The following is a 21,839-nucleotide window of genomic DNA, read 5'->3' as shown; positions in this document are numbered from 1 at the left end:
TGACGAATCCGTAACGTTGATTAGTTTCATGATACTATCGTTCCGATACAATTGCTATTGAGCATGATATTTAAGCTATATTAATAGCTGTATTTTGAGCCATAATAATAGCGATAATTACATTCATGTTTCGCAGTATACCAAACAGTGTACGTTCTAATATCACAAGCGGATATAATTATTACTTGCTTACAATATTGTATGCATTTCAACGACAATTATACTGACAAACAGTTCATTCATCTCGTCCGTTTCATCTAAAATGTACCAGATCAAAATAGCATTCAAAACAAAACGGCACGTAACAAAGCAATAATAAATCGAAAAGCATATCGATCCAACTTTCAATTGGTCTCAGCGTGCAAGTCGATAACGAACAATCGATGAAAGATGCATATCTTTGCATATGATTGAGTTCCTTTAGCTCTATAATTTCGGCGCCTACGTTGCAAATTTACAAAGTTAAGTGGCCACTCTTTCTCCTCCCTCCCTCCCTCCCACTTTCTCGCTCTTTGACTCATGCCAGTAAAGCAGAGGGAGAGAGAGAGAGAGAGAGAGAGAGAGAGAGAGAGCGAGAATGAATCCATTCGGTTTGGCCTTGTGCTGACGCGTTCTGCGGTTTTCATGGACACAATGCAAGAGGAGAATTTGCTGTGGCGCGCTAATCTCGTTCGCTCCCCAAGCTCGTTAATTACTTCAGTTACGCAATTTTCTGTTGGGGCATATGAGATAAACTGCGTTTTTGTAAAAGCCGCGATATAGCGTGGTAAAGCGAGAAAGAGAAAATAATTTTCACACCCACGCCGTTATGGTTCTTTCCTCTTTTTCCATATGAAGATTTGCGGATGCGTTGATATGAATGATCGTTATGGCATATTGTCAATCCTCCAAAACGTTTCGTCACGTCTAAATTTACAAGTACACGTAATTTTACGAGGCTTCTTTTGACCTCGGGTTCGGCTGGAAGCTCCAAGCTCCAAATTGGATTGCTCCTTCAAACTCTCATATTGTTCCCAAAATCGTCACATATCACTGTAATTTTAACTCATTAATGTTTAATAAAACTTATTTTGATGTGCTCAAAAACTCGAATATTTAGTTAATTTTTGAAGTGCAATACACATTTTTAGATGCGTCACAAATTAACTCACAAGCTATAAAGCTCAAGCTATGCTAAGCGCTTAAAAAGCTAGAAGGAACTAAAATCTTCAAGTTAAAATAAGTCTTTGAAGATACAATTCTTACTGTTATATTTTTCATGAATTTTATAAATTTACAAATATATTCGTTATATCTATAAAACTGACCACGCGTATTGTATTCCTTGGTTATTCAATTTATCCATTATATTTATTTATGGACCCGTCAAGCAATATACCATCAAGAATGCATAGTTTGAATACAATTAATTTGGTATTTTTAACTCATCAATATATTAAATTACAGTATGTTGGAAACTAAATGTACTCGATATGTTTTTAAAATATAGCTAAAGAGTATTGCAATGAGTTTTAAAGATCAGATTATCAAGAGTCAACTTATATATTGTTTATTATGAGGTGAATAAATTTAATAAACGGATAGCTCACATAATGTTCTCAGTATAAACAATGTACGTACTTGCGTGATAATAAGCTCCAGTGAGTCTAAACTAAACTAGAGCTGTATATTATATGATGATATTAGCAAAGTTGCAAAGGCGGCTGGTTGCTCGAAACAAACATGTCAAATTAGTCACTCAAAGTTCTGACGAATTGATAAAGTGGAATTTCCGCGAGCTAGCCGTACAAATATTAATGGAGTTGTAGGATAGTGAAACTTGCGCTCGCGCATATCCTCTTATTTTGCGTATTTAAATCCAGCTCAGTTCGAATTTGGCTCCTATAATACTCGTGCATTTAATTCCATCGTCTTTTCTGTTGTTTCAGCTGGACTTGGGAAAATTTACAAGAATGCGGGACCGGCTCTCCTGGTGCATGATATTTCTCATACTACCAACTATTTTACTTGCTAGATCTCTCAACAAAGGTGAGTCATTCTTATTTTTACGCATATACAGCCTTGCGTTTTCGGAAAAGTTGTTAACTCTATTATTTTGCTTTCGAACTTTGTGCATTTGCAGACAGTTTTGCAAATATAGTTTAAAATACCTGCAGATATGTATATTTTTTCTGTCCAAGAATTTTACATATCGAGTGAACTTTACACAAATTTGTAATGAAACGTGTTTGACGTAATTTTTGCGTGTCAACAAATCATATCAGAAAAGCATTCGGTTACACGTACAAATAATCTCGCATCAAATACCAGAAAAAAACCACATCGAATGAAAGCAAAGAACGTATAGAGTCTCAAGAAACATTGAAATTGATAATTAGCCGGAAAATTTTATGAGAATTCTGAGAAAAACATTTAACGCTGGCAACACACTACATATGTGTGTGTGTGTGTATGTATGTATATCTGTGTATGTACATGTGTGTGTACATGTATATCTCTCTCATCAGCGATGAAAACGCGCCTAGCAGCGTCGGTGGCCTGCTTGCAAGCACTCGACGGCAGTGAAATGTTTTCCGCTTTGTCTGATGTGAAGCGCAGCGAGAGACAGAGCGAAATGCGCTGAAGACCGCGGGAATTTAAATTGCTGGCATGGCACATTTTCAGACTGCGCTCCACGCTCTTTACGCTGTTTATCAAACGTGATATGAGTTGACGCCGAGCTCTTCGTCGTCGCTGACGCCATGACGCACTATACGTCCAACTGCTTGCCGTATCCCACTGTGGCGCTCTATATATTGTACTAACTATTAAAATGTCCGAATTTTAAGTTGAATTCTCTCATTTTTAATCGAGTTCTTTTTTATTAGTACATACGTAGAGTTTCATAGGTCAACGTTGCTATGGCGAATACTAATAGATTCTCCAATTCATCGTTTCGATCTCGATTCTAGCCCGAAAATGTCGAGTATTTCATTATAATGCAATTAACCTGCAAGGTTAGCGAAATATTCCAAATTCTGGGCTTACTTTTATCCGTATTGTAGCAGGCGTAATTCGAGTTATCCGCGTTTCTATCAAAATCACGATTCCATAGTCGGCAAAAAGCGCAAACGGCTTTTCCTCGAATCATGTGAAAGTCCCTCGATATTTGTTGCGTTGCTTTAACAAAGTTCAGCGCCGCGCAACTATAAATATTCCAACTTAATTTATTTCGCTCGCGTATATTCACCTGTGATTCGCTGCGACATATCCTGCCCCTATTTTGCATCTAAAAGTAATCCAGCCATTTGAATAGCATTCACGTGCACGCGTAGCCTGGTGCACGTGAACGCGGGCAAAGGGCGCTTTCCTTGTCTCAGCTAGAAAAAAAAATAAGAAAGAAGAATAAAAATGCAAGAGCAGAGGATGATACGGGACGGGGAGGTCGCGAATATATTTTTACGCGCCGACAGTGAAAAGCTGCGTACCTGTCACAGGGTTGTTATCGCCTGAACGCGCGTTATTTTAGCCTGGTTCTCAAATGATTTATGCGAAATGCGCATACGTGCAGCCCTGTTTAATCATATTATTCATGCGTGCATGTGTGTGTGTGTGTGTTACCACGCAAGCGCCCATTAATTATGCTAGTATTCACACGCTCGTTTAGAATTTTTTCGTTTTTATTTCTATCGCGAAAAGGGTAACGCGGAAATACTAGCTTTTCCGCCTTCAGAAGGATTTAGAATTTAGAAAGGCTATTCAGAAGGTTTTTAACATAAATTACTTTGAAGATGGATTATTTGATTTCCCTTGGGTTTCGTTATTTGATTCGAATCTAAATTTGGTTTTCTTAATTGGGTCTGAGATGAAGTAGGATCGAAAGCTGTTGAAATTTCATATTTTGTTCATTGTGTTAAGGATAAAACTGTACCTTCGTTTATTTTTCGAACGGTTTTACTGTTATTACCGTTATCCAAACTTGATTTTTCTAACAAAATTTTCATTACTTCGTTACCTAAATTCGTACCTACCCGTCACCAAATTTATTTCAATAAAATTATCAATGTTTCAAACACGTTTTTCGTTGTTTTCTCGAAGTTAACTATATTTAAAATAAAGTGGGTCATATTGCGTTAACATACTGCATTGACAATCGAAAGTACAGTATTGGTCAAATAAAAGGCTTTGTTTCTTCTATCTCACCACCTTACATCCTACCTCACTTGCGATTAATTGACCACTAAAACTCAGCGCCATACTCCAAACTCCACACTAAGAGATGATTGGTGCACTGTAGTCTGACCGCAGGGTCTCTCTCCGCGGTTCGCACTAGTTTCTCTTCGAGGTCTACACAACGGCTCATCTTTGCGCCGTGTTCTGATTGGTGCCCTACAACTCTACCGAACAGTATATAGGCAGCGGTCATTTTCAGAGTTAGTCAGTCGACCTCCAGCTCCACCAGTGAAAGGTCCAATCCCCTCAACTAGCAGCCTAGGGCTAAACCTGAATAAAGTTACCTTAAGAGAAATGTCTCGTACTCTTTATCCGAAAACCTATCTCAGCCATTCTCAGGACGACGCTTCAGTGTACAATCCAACAGCTTTTTTCAGAACCATTTTTGAGCTCTCAATCGCTAAACACTGCACGGCCGGCTAAGGGGGTCGCTCAATTCTTCGGTAAAGCGACGTTGCGGGGTCAAAACAAGAGACCGTTGAACACACTACAAACGCAGCCAAACTCACACGGAACACACCACTAGACCGAAGAAAGAAGCGCAAAACACTGCACGGTTAGCTAAAAGGGTCGTGGAAATCAAAGCTCGTCTCGAGCGTAAATCGAGACCAAAAATATGGTCGCCAACGCTCTACCTCGGGTCGTTATCACCGCTGCCTAGATAAATTTACCCTGCTCTCCTCTCGGGACTACCACCCGTCGCTTCTTCATTAATAAACGTGACAGACTCTTGGGCGACTGGCCCCAATGCCTAGCATGTTTCAGCGGAAGCCAACGAGACTCCAACTCAGGCTATCTCCCTCGCAGCTACCCTTTTAAGAAACTTCGGGTACTTGGCCTCATGGTTTCCCACAACCAGCTTCAACCTCTGTTGCAACAACCACTCAGGGCTCCTGGGGCGGCTCACCAGGGCCAGAATTCCAAAACAGTAAGCCACTGTACACCAGGATCATCGACACTCCATTCTTTGGGCTCTATAAAGTTATGACCCCTCCCCTTCCTCCAATAGCAGAAATCATTGAACCGTAGTAACCACATCAGATACTCCTTTCCGTCCCGTACCGTTGATTGTAGAGCGGATACTTGATGTTCGTTAAGTCCTTACTCTTTACCAATAACTGGAACAACATTTATATATAAATAATTTGATTTTCATAACGTGATTGTATTGAGTCGCATTAAGAATAGGTCAACTCAAATGTTTTTTAATTCACGTTGGATAAATTTATGTTTGTTAAAATTAATTTTTGCCACGTACTAAATTTTAGAGATATGTTTTTCATCGATAATTCTCATCATAAACGCTTATATTACGTTTTACTTTTACTGTGAGGCGAATTTATCCTTGTAAATTGGTAAGTGCGTTAGCAAGTTCCGACTACATGAAACTTTACACAAGTTGATATTGAAATAGTAGCTTTAACAGTTATGGAATGTACGTAAAATTATAACGTATGTGAAATACCACTTCAATTTTTGATTTAATGAAGTTTCTAAAATACTTATAAATCATGTAAAATTAATTAATTGCTTCTGAAATTATAGTTATTTTAAAGAAATAAAATATACTCGTCTACTTTTAGTTCTCTATTTACTACTTCTACATAAAGATTAGGAATTGGTATATTCGAGGTATATTTTTAATATTAACAGAAACATTTGTTACGTACAAACATCAGAAATAGAAACAACAATAACAAGAGTAGTTAATAGAGAAACAGTAATATAATAACAAATAAAGATAAATAGAAATTAACATCAACTTACACAACCTACAATTAAAGCATTTGCTTTTTCTAAACATTTTTTTCTCACGATAGATTTATAATTAAAACTATACGCCGATCGTCTAAACCATCTGCATACGTGTTTATGTGAATTTTGGAATCAGAGATTGAAAATAAAATATTAAACCCAACCCAAAAAATAATTATTAATTTCGGAAGTAACTTGTACCAAGTTTTTCACTTACTAAATTTCAAATATAACGGTCACTTCGCGAAGTACATTTGTAGAAATGTTTCATATTCTTTTTTTTGGAATTCTCTTCTATATCATTTCTTATACGTATGTTTTTGTGCGTCTAACAAAGCTTCCATATCCCAAGGATTCAATTCAAGCAATGGATCGGACGAGAAATAAAAATATACAGATACCGTGAAATCTATAGGTAACACATTTTCGAATTTAGCAGCTTTCTATATATTCAGCCGCAATCTTATCAAATATGCTACACTTTCATTTACATTTTCTGATTGTATTGTTTACATATATTGATCTTTCCTATGCTTTCAATAATTCGTGTCTATTAGCATTTTTAAGTATATCCGATAAATATAGGTTTCATTTTTAACAGAAAATGAACGATTTTTATTAGTACTAATATTAGTCGACAGATGGCTTCGCGAATTCAATACTATAAACGAATTAATAAGCTATAGTCGAGAAATTTCACTTTTTATCAATTTATTATATTATATAATAATACTATGAACAATCTTCACAACAATATATTTTTGTAAATAGGCAGTTACAAGCTTCTGTAATAGTAACTTAAATTATTATCTATACATTAACAAATTGTTTCATCTAAAAAAATACGATACATTGTAATGATTAGAGAACTTAGTAAGTGAAGAGTATTTATTTCTTTAAAAAATATAACAAATAAAAAAAATGCTAAACTTAATTATTTATCTGTAATTGATCAAATGATTGTTGAAAAACAAAGCAGTAATTCGCAATCACAGCGTAAACGAATTTTGAATATACGGAGGGAGCGAATGAATAAACGTAGTAAAAAAGTTTAGCGAAAGTTGAGCATAAACTGAAGCATTTCCTCGATTATCATAGAGGCGCAGAAAAACGGTTGCATTTGCAGTAGGCAAAAAGTGAAGAGCCCGCAGCTGAAACTCATGAATATGAATTAGTCGAGATTAGATGCAAATAAAACTTGGACGGATGAGAGAGTGAGAGAGAAAACCGGGGGTGCAAGGAAAAGTTCACTTAAGCGGTTAATTACAGTTTGACTAGTGTGATTAAAGTCCAATGAATTTTGTATTTGCGCCGTTGCGGGTATTGATCTATCAGCTGTGACTGATTTTCTCTCCAAATAAAATAAAAGATCATCATTTACAGACACTAACGAATCGACGTGGAAACACGTAACATAAAAGCTGCTGAATCGTCATGTACGTTTGTTGTCAAGTTAATTCTCGTTTCCGACGCAATGACTTTTAACACGTAATTAGTCATTTCAGCATATTTCACCTGTGTATGTGTGGTTGTGTGTGTGTGTGTGTGTGTGTGTCTGTGTGTGTGTGTGTCTGTGTGTCTGTGTGTGTAAACGAGCGAAAAATAACAGGAAGCACTCCGGTGAATGTAGTATTTCGGATTTTTGTTTTATTTTTTTATATTTTCTCACGTATACGCAGCTGTGCACTGTTGCTTGCTGCAGCTTGTTTTCTACGTAATAAAAATGGCTACACCAAGGAAAAATCACCCACGGCTACGAGATAAGAAAACTAGATAGAGCCCGAGATAGAGATTGCGAAAAATGAATAAAGAGGTTGCACCTAACACTCGCGTGTTTCTACTATGTGAGCACTTTTTTCGAAGCGCAATATGTACCTACGTACATCAACGTTCCAACTTGACCTATTTGATTTGCAAAATGGTATGTTTGCATAATGTTAGTTATTGATATTTTTCGATCACAATTTTCATTAGTGTATTTATTTGATATAAAAAATTGTAATAAATACGTCGTAGCTTACTCGAACTATTCATGAAATTAATTCATTTTTGGTTTCGCGAGAAATGACTTCAATATCACGTTGCGTTTGCTTGGATTTCCATTTCAAAACAAAAAATTTTATCTCGCAAAACTAAAACTTTCAACACGTATATATTTTGGTGACGTTGGAAAAGTCGTTTACTTTGTCAGAGAGAAAAAGGCAGAGGAGAGAAACTAATTGAGTACCAAATTAAAAGAAAAAAAGCATTAGACCATCAGCTCTTTGAACTTTCATTCATTTTTTTTTTGGAAAACTTCATAAAAAAAAAAGAAATTGCTGAAACCTTTTTACCCTTAGAAATTCATTTACTTTGAAGTGCAAAGTCTGCGGCATCATTCACGCTTATTCGCGGGATTTCGGATAGAAACTCTTACAAGCGTAGAAAGAGGTCAGCCACATATGAGTTTGTACAAGGCTATACATATCCTATGATAGAAAATATAGGCCTATATGTATTCTAGCTATCTTTTAAACATGCTTTTTCCCCTTTTGTCTTCGATTTTATTAATTCATTCTTCCTTATCCCAGTGAACTGCTGTTGCGAAGTTTTCACAGTATTAGGTTTGTCTTATTTATACTAACATTTTTTCAGACCAAATAAGCTATCTATTTTTACTTCAATCTCTAGAAAGACGATAAAACGAAGATATTTTTCACTTTTTAACAATCTACAGTACAAAGTTAGTTATAACATAATAAGGTACGTTTAATTAAATTTTTTTTAGCGATTATGAAGTCATTCACGGAAGAGTCATATTCATACGTAAGTGTTTGGCATTATTGATAATATTACGTAACTAGTTATTATGAATATGAATATTCTATAAATGCGGAAAAACGATGGTTGCCATGACAATCCCAAGCATTTCTAATGTCTTCTGATGAAGCCATAAGTTAGCTAACAACCTCATTACCCGAAAATGATTATTAAGCTTCAAGTACGCACTTTACGGTGAGGTGCCGAACACATTGTCACATAGATAGGAGCTGTAGAAATTTTGCATTAAGTTAACGTTCAATGTTAATCAATGGTAAATTATCTAAGTCAAATAATATTTGAAATGCAATTGAAGATTTTAATCATTTTTAAAGAAAATAATTCTACATCTTTATTAAGTGGTTTAAATATCCATAATTATTTCGTTATAATTCTACTGTACAGTTATGTGATGAAATTATTTACACAATATCGCTACGTGACTGTGTTGAACTTGACGTCATCTTTGATAAGGTTGAAGCAGACTCTGCATAAAGTAAAAGGCAACTCAATATAACGTACGCGAAGTGAATTCTAACCAAACCGCAAAACAATTTCGAAAATAAATTCGCGCGAATAACGTTCGTTGCAAATAGCTTTAATTTTCTTCAGTAAATGCAGTAACATCTCTCTTTCTCCATTATCACTAGCTTGGTTTGACCTAGGCAAGCCACGTACCAACGATACCCTACAATTAGGCAAGCCAGAAGGCTTCCAAGTTTGGATTTCGTACAACGAGCTCGATCAAAGTTTGCCCAGAGCTCTAATTGTTGTTTGTCGCCGAGAGGTGATTGTTTCTCAGTGCAAGCGTTTCCGCCGAGGAAAATCGAGGTTTATAGTTTCTGTAAGGTCGAAAACAAAGTTTACCACGAGAAATCCACGTAAAAAAAACGAACTCTTTTAGACCTAAATGAATTGAGTAATTATTTTACCTGTTAAAAAATTTTAGAATTTAGAATAAAATAGTCATTTTAGAATAAAATTGCATATACGTTTATATTGCATTGAATACAGAATAAAGCTATCTGTTTTGCAACACTAATATTAGTCGGCATATGGCTTTATGCATTAATTTCCTGCAAATCAATCTACAAATTACATTATCAATATTTATACTTTTTTATTGTTTTTTAAATGATAGTATAAGTGATTCCAGGAAGTAACTGCCATTTCGATTCCTTTCAGTGAGCTTGATAACGAAATCCGATTTATTTATTGAAAAATCATGGCTATAGTAAATGTTGGAGTAAACTCAAAATATTTACGAAAATACCAATATCCACGAAACCAGAAAATTCTCAAAATTGAAAATTTCAAATGTAAATATTTCCCTCATCCGGAATACTGATACCCTGTCGCTGTACACTATTACCTGAACAATGCGATTTTTTAAATTAAATTTTCCAAGGCTTATTTACAAGTAAAACAAAATAAAAATAACAAAAAAGAATCAAAACGCGCGGCGCAGCGATTTGCATTACAGTGGGAAAATTGTGCTAACAATAAAGCCGGAGAGTCGCGAGACAGAGAGAGAGAGAGAGAGAGAGAGAGAGTCGTACGGGAAATTGAATATGAAAAGCCGATTTGTAACAGAGTTAAGCGTACTGTGGACACGGGCAAGTTTCGAGACTACGTGTTTAGACGGACAACTTCTCGGCGCGCGAGCTTGGTGGATGTAATAGTAATTATGACGACAATGCTAATAATAATGAGAGTTGGGCCAACGCTCTTTGAAGAGGAATTTGCATTTTCAGCTGGCTATTTACTTAGTCATGTAAAATACAAAGGCTTCAGATCCGCGTCGCTTTCCCTATCTCTTACGTTTAGATACTGAAGGATTCCATTGCCAATGGTGTGCAACTGATATTACATAAATTCATATAGTCACAGGGGAAAAAAAGCTCCAACTAGATGCTTTTTTCAAGGGAATTTCTTCTCGTTCTCGTGTTGCATCACGATGCATTTTTTTTTAAACTTTGTCTTCATTTTCTCGAAAGCTCTAAAGTTTTTCATGTAATTATTACGAAGACGTAAGATGCACGACATCGTAATATTAGGATGATTAATAGAGAGTAAGGTGAACGTTGGAATTGCACAAAGTATATGTGACCTCAGTAACGCGAGAGTCGAGCAAACTATATACGCAAATATTCAACGAAATATGTCACTCTTAGAAAAGGAGCAGGCAGCAAAGCAAATTAGCTCATCAAGAGATGTACTAGAAAGCCAGCGCTGTACATGAGAGTAGAGAGAGAAATGAAACCCTTATTACTGGGAGAAACAGTAACGGGCCAAAGTAAGTCTGGCGACAATGAGCACTGCGAGGCTTTATTCATATCTGCCGAGGGCTTTTAGCGAAACGAGCTTCTGGCCCAGTCCCTTTTCTATCCTACTCTCTCTTTTTTAAATCTCAAATCGCTCATCCCGACAATTCCATTCGGATATATATTATTTTGTACGCAAGCGCATGTACACGTATATATTCTATCAGCGTCTTTAATTCGATTTCATCGCAGAGAACGAGATCGGCTTATTCCGCCCCATTCCTTTATAGCCGTTATTTTAATTGAACTACGACGCGCTAACCATGCATTGAATATTTTTTAATCGGACTCAACCGAATACAGTAAACATGTTGATTGAGAAATGCTTACTAAACAGTTTGTCGTTAATTCCAGTATGTACCAAATCCGAGAAAGTATGCCGAATAACAATATTTTTTTGGCTAATCAATCAGTTAAAGCCTATTACTATGATTCTCGTAAGTATGTAGATGATGTATTGTAGTAATGCTAGTAAGGTAAATGATGGTTATTTCAAGTTAGAAATATAGATTACTAATCTACCATTCGCCTGAGTTTGGATACTACAGTAGTATAAACTCTCGTTCGTCAGCCCAAAATACCAGTAATAATTATTTTTAATATCTTTCTTTCTCACGGTCATCATTAATAACTTTTGCTCGCAACAAATACCTAAAATTTTAACCAAGTATTTGACATATAGATTTCGATTACCACGCAAACATTATATATAATGAAATTGAATAATGAACGCACACGTTGATAATAGCTTTCACTAAAAATAATCCTCTCGCGCCATTAAACTGCAGCAGTTGCGAAGACTATAGCTTCAAATAAATAATTAAAGATTGTGGTATACAAATGCTGACGATGTACAATACAAGCAAACGCGATGCTCGTTAATACAACGTCGAAAAGTTGCGAAGATAATTTAGGTCCCCCTCCTCAATATCCATAAATACGCATAGTCTATGGAGAAATTACGTCGCAACATCCTTTCAGTTGTTTACCTAAAAATAAATCGAATGTACTCGAAAAAATTATTATCATCAAATGTTTATTACTAAATAGTAATTAATCAGTCTTTTAATGTTTGTAGCAGTGGTTTCTTCATAAAATATTAAAAAATCAATTATGTTTCTCCGGACAGCTTAATTACGAGGTACAACAACATTCAGTTTTTCATTATCAATATAAACATAAATGACATTTGGTAAATATAGTTGATTTTTAATGTTTTTATGAAGAAACCTCTGCTCAAAATACATTCTAAGATTGATTAGTCACACTCTATGTATGAATATTTGTCGAAAATAATTTTTTCGAGCGTCTTTCATGTATATGTTTGCCAAACGATTAAAGGAAAATCACGACGAAATTTTTTCATTGATCGTTTGTCTATGCATATCGATCGAGATACCTTAATGTCTCAATATTACTTTTTCCGTCAACTCAATTATTGATCAAACGTTTTGAAATACATACTTCAAAAAAATAAATAAATAAGCTGCACGTCCAATTGTCGACGACGTGGAATTTTAATTAAAAGTTTATTTCGAAATTGCGTCACCTTTCCTCCACCCTCTCTCTCTCTCTCTCTCTCTCTCTTTCTCTCTCTATCTTTCTCTCTCTCTCTCTCTCTCTTTCACAGTCGTGAATTACTGGCATGAGCAAGTGTGCAACCAACACCGAAGCAACAAAACATCGAATTGTATCCCGCTGAATTAGTTGCCACGGTGCCGGAACAAGTTTTAGAGTTCTCTCTCTGTCTCTGCCTGTCTGCCTGTCTCTCTCTCTCTCTCTCTCTCTCTCTCTCTCTCTCGCTCTCTGTCTCTTCTATCTCTCTCCTACAATACCACTCACTCGCTCGATCTTTTTTTCACTCTTGTCTCTTTTCTCGCAAATTGAACTGAGTATGAAAATTGAAAGCTACATTGTCAAGAGACTTACTTTTTTACCGTTCGTTATTACTTTTTACACGTCTGCATCGGGTGAAATTGGATGAAAACATTTAATTCAAAAGATGAATTTTTCCAGTGATTTCTCCAGCGACTGTGGTTTTACCACACGCGTGTGGATCTGATGAAAAATTAAATCACGAGTTGCGATTTATTTTCTGAAAAACGTAGATGTCGATTTTACTCTATGACAAATGACATTTTTTCAAATCGACTGGAGAGCCTTCCATGAAAAATAAAAATACTCCGCGATATGTGTGTGTGTGTGTATATGTATGTATATGTGTATATGTGTATGTAAACACGTGTATTGGACAGTGTACAAATATTCTTAGTGTCGATTTCCTTTTCAATACTCTTGAACTCAATTATATAAATCAAAGACAACTATTGAAGAAAGATGTATATGTGTGCACAGTATTCAAAGTTCGGCTTGATGTGGTTTTGCAGAGCGCCAGTTACCGTACGAGCCACCGTCGGACTGGAAGGCGTTGTGGTACAGTAACCTAGAGGAGTTGCAACGTGCAAACGAGGCCAACGAAAACAACACCATCACGAACGTGACCGTTCAGCTTGGCGGTACTGCCTTTCTTCACTGCAAGGTCCGCAGTTTGGCTGAGAGAAACGTCGCCGACGCCGAGGTAAGTTGCGCGTTCAGTCATTAACGCTTCTACATCTTCTTCGTCCGTTTAACCACTCAATGAAATTATTCTCCGTCGAGAACGCTTTTACACGGAAACAAATTAATTTGCATCATCTTGTCATTGCATCTCAGCATTGTAATGATCGCCAAAGGCAACCTAAGCTTACTAATTATTCTACCTGGCCGCTTTCGATAATTGCAGTTACAGCTCGACGAGTAATATTCGATTACTCCTATAATTTGATTGAGTTATCGGCAATCTTGTCTGGGTGCTCCACGACTATCTCATCAAATTAGAATTTGCACTTGGCAATCCTGCACCTCCGAAATACTCTCTTGAGCAAATTGAATTTAATAATTCGAGATGCGTCTTTCTTTTCGCACAAGCTGCAAAATCGAATAAATCAACGCGCAGAATCAATGGGAAGCAAGCCCAAGTTTGGAACGCGCACACGAGTGTGATTTGATGCGATCGAGCGAAGAAGTAGACGTGTTACAGGAGCGTACAAGAACGAGATAACGCGAGCGTCCAATCAAGTATACATTCAAAGCTCAAGCGCGCGTCGTTATCGAGGCAATTTGAAACGAAACTTAACCGGCTCTTTGGGTAGTAGTAATAGTAGTACTGTAGTCTCTCCCTCTCTCTCTCTCAGAAGTTGGCACTGTAGTCGCTAGTCGCGTAAATAGCATGCGCTAATTAACGGCTCTCCAGCGGGAATCGGTCTTGCTTTGTGAAGTGCCTCGCCAGCTAGGATGGTAATTATGTACTTGATTGGTGTGCTATTCAGATGGGATTCTCAACGTTATAGGAGCTTATAATCATTGTCGATTTTTTTCCTTTTCTTCTGTTCAACCGCTCAAAAGTTTTGCAGTTTGTTGCAAGACGTCAGTTCGTATCGCTTATTGAATTCTCATCTTGCACTCGCGAATATAGTTAATCGAAGACTTTCCGTGATGTGTTAATTTTTTAAATTGAATATCGAGGGCCTCTCTAAATATATGCGAGTTAAATCAACTTCGAGCATTGAACTTATTGAAAATTCACGCGGAATTCGATTGTCACGTGTCTTTTTACCTCGTTAGGCTACTTTTTCGATTAATACAGTAATAGTAAAATTATTCCTGAAATACAGTGAGCAAACTGAGATAAATTATAATCGTAACTTACAAAATATACGAACTGCTATCCGGTGAAAGATCGTTTCAATCTCAGTGTTCCCATTAACACTTGCGATAATAATAGTGTAGCATACACAGCAAGTGCTAATTCCTCCTGTTTATATCACGACTCTGAGTCTCAGAGGTACCGTGTATCTTTGTTCGACCGATGTAACTCCATTAGCTACTACCACCACCACAGCGAACTCTCAATCGTTCTGCAATAACATTTTGTTCGCGCGAGAGTACGAATTTCACGCTCTAATTTGTCTCTGGGCTAATCGCTCCGACTGCAGTGCTGAAAGCTCTAATGAATTGCAGCAGGCGCTCTCGACGACATCTTTTCAATGGCTATAAGCGCTCTTTTGACCAACAAGCGGCTTTTTTTTTTGTTTGTTGCCGAGCATTTTATGATGAAATCTCTTTCACTTTTGCCGGAGCGTGAAAGACGCTTTAAGTATTTTTTCTTTTTATTGCAGTAATGAGTTCCTTTATTCTACGACAGGTGACAATGACGCTGTTAATTGAAATTCTTTAGATGCAGTAATTAATGATCACTGTGGTTTCCACAGCTACTAACCTTTTGATTGTATGCAATACTATGTCGTCTCGTTTACGCAGCCGATAAAATTAGAATTCCAAGCTACTTTTGCTAAGTTCTCCTCCATGGCAATAAACATTACTCAGCATTCCATTATCATCCAAATTACACTTGATTGATAGAACTTGTTCTGCTTCTTGACTCTTTGTGTTGACATGGACAAAAGGGTACGCATTCATCAAAGTAGACGACAATGTTTTCTCATATTACGCCCACAAATTTCATCACTTGTGTTCTCTCTCTCCGTTAGTCTCTCTCTCTCTCTCACACACACACACATTCAAGGCTGAAATTAAGTTCCTGATTCCCCCCTCCCCCGCCCCGCATACTCGCGCGTCATTTCCGACAAAAACCCACTCACATAATGAATTTTTATTTAATTGATCATTTTAGGTTTCGTGGATACGACGACGAGATTGGCATGTGCTGACAAGTTCAACTTTTACGTACACCAATGACGAACGATTTCAAGTGTTGCATCCTGAAGGTTCGGATGACTGGACATTGCAAATCAAGTATGTACAGGAGCGTGATAATGGAACCTATGAATGTCAGGTGGGTTCTTTTTCTATAACTTCAATGAAAATAGCTAACCTCGAAATAAGTGAATCTTGAAAGAAAAACATACGTATCGTAAAAGAACTCGTCGATATCCAGGCAACAATATATTGATACAGAAAATTGCGTAGAATTCAAAGTGCTAACAACAATACGATAAAGAAAACTTGTACACCGAGGTTAGGATTATACCTCCTCAATTGTGATACTAGAGTACTCAATCAAGTTATCTCTGCGCGTGATTTTGATAACAAATAACGTTGTAGTATGATGTTTGTTCCGTAAATATTTTGCAGTGAAAAGCTTAAATCATGGAATTAATGCAATTAATCTATTTTAAGCTTATTTTTACTAGGAAAATTTATACAATGTTTATCAAAATGTATTCCAACAAAATTTAGCATTAACTTTTAAAGAATCTGGTCGTTATATTGATTCATTGAGCAATGAACATATTCGAACGCCATTCGAATTGAACTAAAGGTGTTCCATTTTGTACAGAGAATTTTCTTGGAGAAAATTTCGGCGAAACGTTAGCTTTTGTATGGTAGAATTTACAAGCTCCTAAATATTAAAGAGAGTGAGAGAGACCGCACGCCGCACGGCATTCAAACCTATACGCGCGGGCGCGCATCAGATGCTTTTCACTCGTACCTACTTTTCCCTCAATGCAGCATTCTCGTTTTTCCCTACGAAAATCTTCCGCCTCTCTCTCTTTTCATATATTTCAACCAGCCATTTCATTTCAACAGCTCGCGTAAGTGTTCGCATTTCATCCTTTCCCAAGTACTTATCAAAATACTAACGAATGGCTTACGTGGCAGTAGCTGTCGTAAATACTGTAAAATCGAAGTTATCTCTTGTAATTCACTGTGAACTACTGTAAAAATATTATAATCAAAATTAATTTAGACGCTGAAAGGATTTTTATAGCATTTAAGAGTATAAATATAAAAATTTAAACAAATCAGCGAACGTCGGAAAACGTTTTCAAATTTTCCCCGACATAGATGTATGGATAATTCTCTAAATGAGCACGCATAAAAAGTTTTTATAACCTTAATCGGATGTCAGCGTTGCCAACCTTGTAGCACTATTTCAATACTTTCTTTTTTCGACCCAAGGAATATTCATAATCTACGTCTCATTGTTAAAAAAAATGGGGAATGATCATTCACCTAGATGGAAACATACAATTACTCAGTAGGTTAAGTGAAATCAAATCGACACGAAGAGAGGACAACAAACTCGTTACAACAGACGCACTATGCACGAGTTCGACACTCACTCATTTACATTTCGGTTTGCGGATGACCTCATCGGCAAAGGCGTCTCTCGTTAGCTACTGCACTCGGGAAAATCGAGTATACATTTCTTTACCGGTGCAATACGACTGCGACCGCCTGACCAAACAATGATCCACACTACTTACGGGTTACATTTGTTACTCAATGAATGTTCTTTTGAAAAGTATCGCATTCCGATAAATAATGATGATAAAATAAAGATATGATCAAACATGGGCGATAAAATATTACAACTTTGATTTTTCAATATTCCTATATTAATAACAATTATAATAATTTATTAAACAAAATAATTATTTGCTTTTATTAATATTATTATGTATGTTTCAATTAAAAATAAAAAATTATTCAAAAGACTGATAAATTGTTTAAATTGTAATTGTACTCGAATATAGCAATGTTAGGATCTTCAAAGGTATGCTATTACTCCATTTTTCGGGATGTTACTTGCGCCGATATTTGCAAGAAAATTTGAGTGATGTAAATCTTGATAAAGCAGGTTCTACGAGGAGGCTGAGACGCTCAAAAGAGAGAGTGAGAGAGATCCCATTTTCCTTGTGCTGGTTTTCAAAGCGCAATAAACAAAAGCGAACGCGCCAGTCTCGAGACTCCGAGCTACCTTAATCCCGGACGCTCATTAGCGCCGACCGCGCACTCTCTTTCTCTTTCCTTCCCCTCTCGGTCTGTCTTTCGCACGTGCGGCACATAGCTTGTGCTTTCAGTGCGCGGAATAAGCTGCTACTGAGATTGAAAATCCAGTTTGCTTATTGACCAGCGCCACCGCGCACCAACGTAATAATTGAATAATTAACGTAATAATAATTGACGAGAGAATATTCAGTCGCTAGAGAGTTTTCTTTGCTGCGCGGTCTGCGAATGAAAATTGAATTTTTCGATTGCACGAAATAAGAAAGGAATGAGCGCGATAACATCCCTACCTTAGAGGTGAGGCAATTCCGAGGATAATAAAACGGTCAGATTGAAAGCTCGAGGATAAATTTATGCTTGAGATATGCTGAATAAATACTTTTTATTTTTCTTTCTGAGGTAGACGCTCTAGTTATCGTGTCGCTTGGGATTAGTATTCCATTTTTTATTATTTTTAAAATAGAAGATATGGAATTCGACTGTTGACTTATCACGTCAATTTTATTGACATTTAAAGATTTATTCTTACAGGGCCACTCGATTATAAATTGGTAATAAAGAATCTCGTAAAATAAACATTTCTACAACTGCATAACTTTCATATATAGACAGTCCTGCAATAAATCAACTCCAATATTTATTTTAAGCGTTCAAACTTTAATAGTAATAAATGAAATATCCGACGGAAGTTGATCAACTTCTGAAAAAACGCAAGATAAATAACGAGAAAAGCGTAATCTCTTAAAGAAGTAGTCGACGTAAATACATTTCACATAAAATACACGCGCGTGCTTGCCCGAGAAAATCAATAAAAAGGCTTTAGTCGCATAATGAAAACGCTTTGACTTAGAACTTGAGATTACTCGTATGTGTGTACATATATATCGAGTGAGTAAATATATATATAAGCTTGAATTGAAGAAAGAAAAAGGTTCGAGTTCTCCCGACGACTGAATAGCGTGAGAGTTTTTCTTGTTCTATCCTGGCTCATCATCGTCACGAGAGCTCGACAATCACGAAAAGAAGGACCATGAAGACCATCGTTTTGCGTTGCGTTCGAGAGTAATTAATAGATATTTAATTATGGGCATTAGCCCGCATTGTTCGCATCACGTGGCTTATCTTATATATTCACACACTTACACGCCAGGTGCTCGTAGTTCTACGACTGGATATATACCTTTAACGAGGTCCTGAGAAAGGACTATGCAATCTCGTTCCAAATGTTTTACCTTTATCGTTAATACTAATTTGTTTCTAATTGATTATAATTCATAATACTTCTATAATGTTAATAACGCTAGGTCTAGTATGTGAATTTATAATATAAGCAATTATACATTTTATACTAGGAATTATTTCAATATTTTGATAAATAACTTATGGATGATACGTAATACACCTCTAACTTATTTAATAATATATCAAACTATAAATACTGATCGTCCAGACACGATGACATACTTTTTTCATAATTAATTTTTAAACTGAAATTAGTCAAGGATTTCGATCACAATGAATATTGTTGAGGAAAAAATGTATAACATTACGACGAAAATATATGACGATATTAAATATGCACATGTAATTGAAATAAAGATAAGATGAATTTTTCTTTTGTATTTTGTGATTTTTGTGTATATTTAATGCAAAGCGCTGAAAATAGATGTAACATTTGAAAACAGCTCCATATAAAGATAGAGATTTGAAATGATGATTTTATTGATATATCGATAGCTTCCCAGGGGATAAAGGCTATAGGATGTAGGCAGGAGTGAGTGGTCGCTCTCCTTTATGTAAATTCCGTTTGAATACTACGATGCTGCACGATCAAAGTTCTCTTGGTATACTAATACATATACACGACGATATTCTTTTGAGGCGATGCATGTTGATTATTTTTCATTTTTAAAACATCCATCAAAATGTAAATTCCCTTATTATTAACATACTTCAATCTCGCGATCTTTATAACTTTTGCGACGGTGTTTCGAGATTAAAAAAATAATAATCACCCATGTATTTATACGAAAAAATATCTTTTTTATAGCTTGGATACTTTATAAAAAATTTATAAAATGAAGTAGCAAAGAACGAAATTAATCAATAGATTGAGTTTTTCCAATTTGTAATTGTCTGCAGTAGAGTAAAACGATATATCGATTCATTTGCAGAAACTTCAAACTGTGAAGTACTATAATGGAAGCACTCACAGTGTCGTGCATACACGCACATGCACACACAGACGCACACACACATATAAGCAAATCCAATAGCTACAGTAAAACCATGAAATTCCATTGAAAACGCTAATCGTCTACATTCACAGGACACTCTAGTCAGTCGCGGCAACGCAGCGACAGAAAATACCACTGGTATATATACGCGGAGAAAACCGTGACGTGAGGTTGGGCAATTAAACGAGCCGCGTGCCACTGCGAACTAGAAACTATAAGCATAATCAACTATGAATAAACTGTGCCGCGGAATTTTGCCGAGAATAGGCGAGAGAGACTCCGCGCCACCAGAAACTTGCGCGCGCGCGCACACAACCTACTGCTACACTGTACTACCACCTTCCAGCTTGGTGAATATTTGGCGTATGATAACCACAGAAAACAGAACGATTGCTTGAAAAGTTTACTTTATTTGCACTCGTCTGCGCGACAGCGCACACCAAGTATTCTAACGTTTAGTCGCGTACTATTTACCTTAGGTTTTTTCATTTCTTTTTTCGTTTTTTCAAAATAACTATTTTGCGTACTTCTACAAGGCGACATTGTGCCCAAGTATTAATCCACAAATATAGTTAAACTATGTGCATTTATTAATAATTAAAATAATATGCAAATTCGTTGTGTTTTGCAATGATAGTGCTAACAGCTGCTTGCGATTTCTGTTACAGGTTTCCCGCAGCACAGGAATTCTGTCTTACTTCGTCAATCTGAAAGTAGTAACGCCCGAAGCGTTCATACTGGGAAGTGAAGAGCACCACGTAGATGTCAGATCTATTATCAATCTCGTCTGCATTATAGAAAAAGTACGTGGCCTCAATCACAATGAAAAAAAATCCCAATGATATCCTTGTGTAAAACAAGTACGATTTTTTTTCGAAAATTCTTCTCACCATCACGTGTATTTCATATATATGGAACTAGGATTTTTCGAAGCTTTCTCAGTGAATGCACCCGACGGCTCTTGACCTAGTAATCCTGATGCTCAAAACAAATAAGGGCACAGGCAAATTTTATTTTTATAAGTGTCGCGAGTGCTTTCGACGGAGTTCTTTCGAGCGATAAGTATAACACACACTCACAAGGATCAAAGTGAAAATAATAAACTCATTATTTCATGCCGAAATGTTATACATCTATTTATGTACTTTAGAATTCTAACATTTTCCAGTTATGTTTTATTTAGAAGTGACCTATGTGGCAGTACTAAAAGAATTTAAAATTAATAGATTGAATTTATTCTATATATATTTTCATATTTCAACAGACGAGGCTTTTACGATTCGTTAGGATTTTAAATAAATTAAAATTTAATTTTAATTAAAATATTATATCCATTTTGTCCCCCGATGGATTTGATTATATTACGTATTGAAACAGTATATATATGTATGCATCAGTATGTGTGTGTGTGTGTGTGGGTGTGTGTGTGTGTGTACACACACAAACACATAACCTATTACATAATTCGTTATTTTCTTACTAATATGCTACAGTATATAATTTTCACTTTAATTCAAGTTCTTTGTGTATGTATAGACGCCAACAACAATATAACGCTGGTAATTAATTAACTCTATTGGCTTTCCATCAATCCTTTATTACAATCAACGTAATATTAACCAGGAAACAAAAGCTTACTGAAGAGCTAGTAAAAGAGATC

At 36.2% G+C, this 21,839-nt stretch overlaps 1 protein-coding gene across 1 annotated transcript in view; it reads left to right on the top strand.

Annotated features, from left to right (window-relative positions):
- The window catches only part of LOC131668608 (zwei Ig domain protein zig-8-like), a 58,194-nt gene that overhangs the window by 33,459 nt on the left and 2,896 nt on the right, over positions 1-21,839 (top strand). The window contains exons 2-5 of the mRNA XM_058942926.1: positions 1,929-2,028; positions 13,478-13,668; positions 15,823-15,984; positions 20,848-20,982. Of these exons, the coding sequence (XP_058798909.1) occupies positions 1,953-2,028; positions 13,478-13,668; positions 15,823-15,984; positions 20,848-20,982 (564 nt within the window). The 5' untranslated portion in view covers positions 1,929-1,952. The remainder of the gene's footprint in view (positions 1-1,928; positions 2,029-13,477; positions 13,669-15,822; positions 15,985-20,847; positions 20,983-21,839) is intronic.

This window comes from Phymastichus coffea, unplaced genomic scaffold, assembly GCF_024137745.1.
Source record: "Phymastichus coffea isolate CEN01 unplaced genomic scaffold, Cenicafe_Pcof_1.1 PCOF00081, whole genome shotgun sequence".
In the NCBI taxonomy this organism is placed as follows: Eukaryota; Metazoa; Arthropoda; class Insecta; order Hymenoptera; family Eulophidae; genus Phymastichus; species Phymastichus coffea.
The sequence above is the reverse complement of the archived record's forward strand: the minus strand, read 5'-3'. Positions and strand labels throughout refer to the sequence as shown.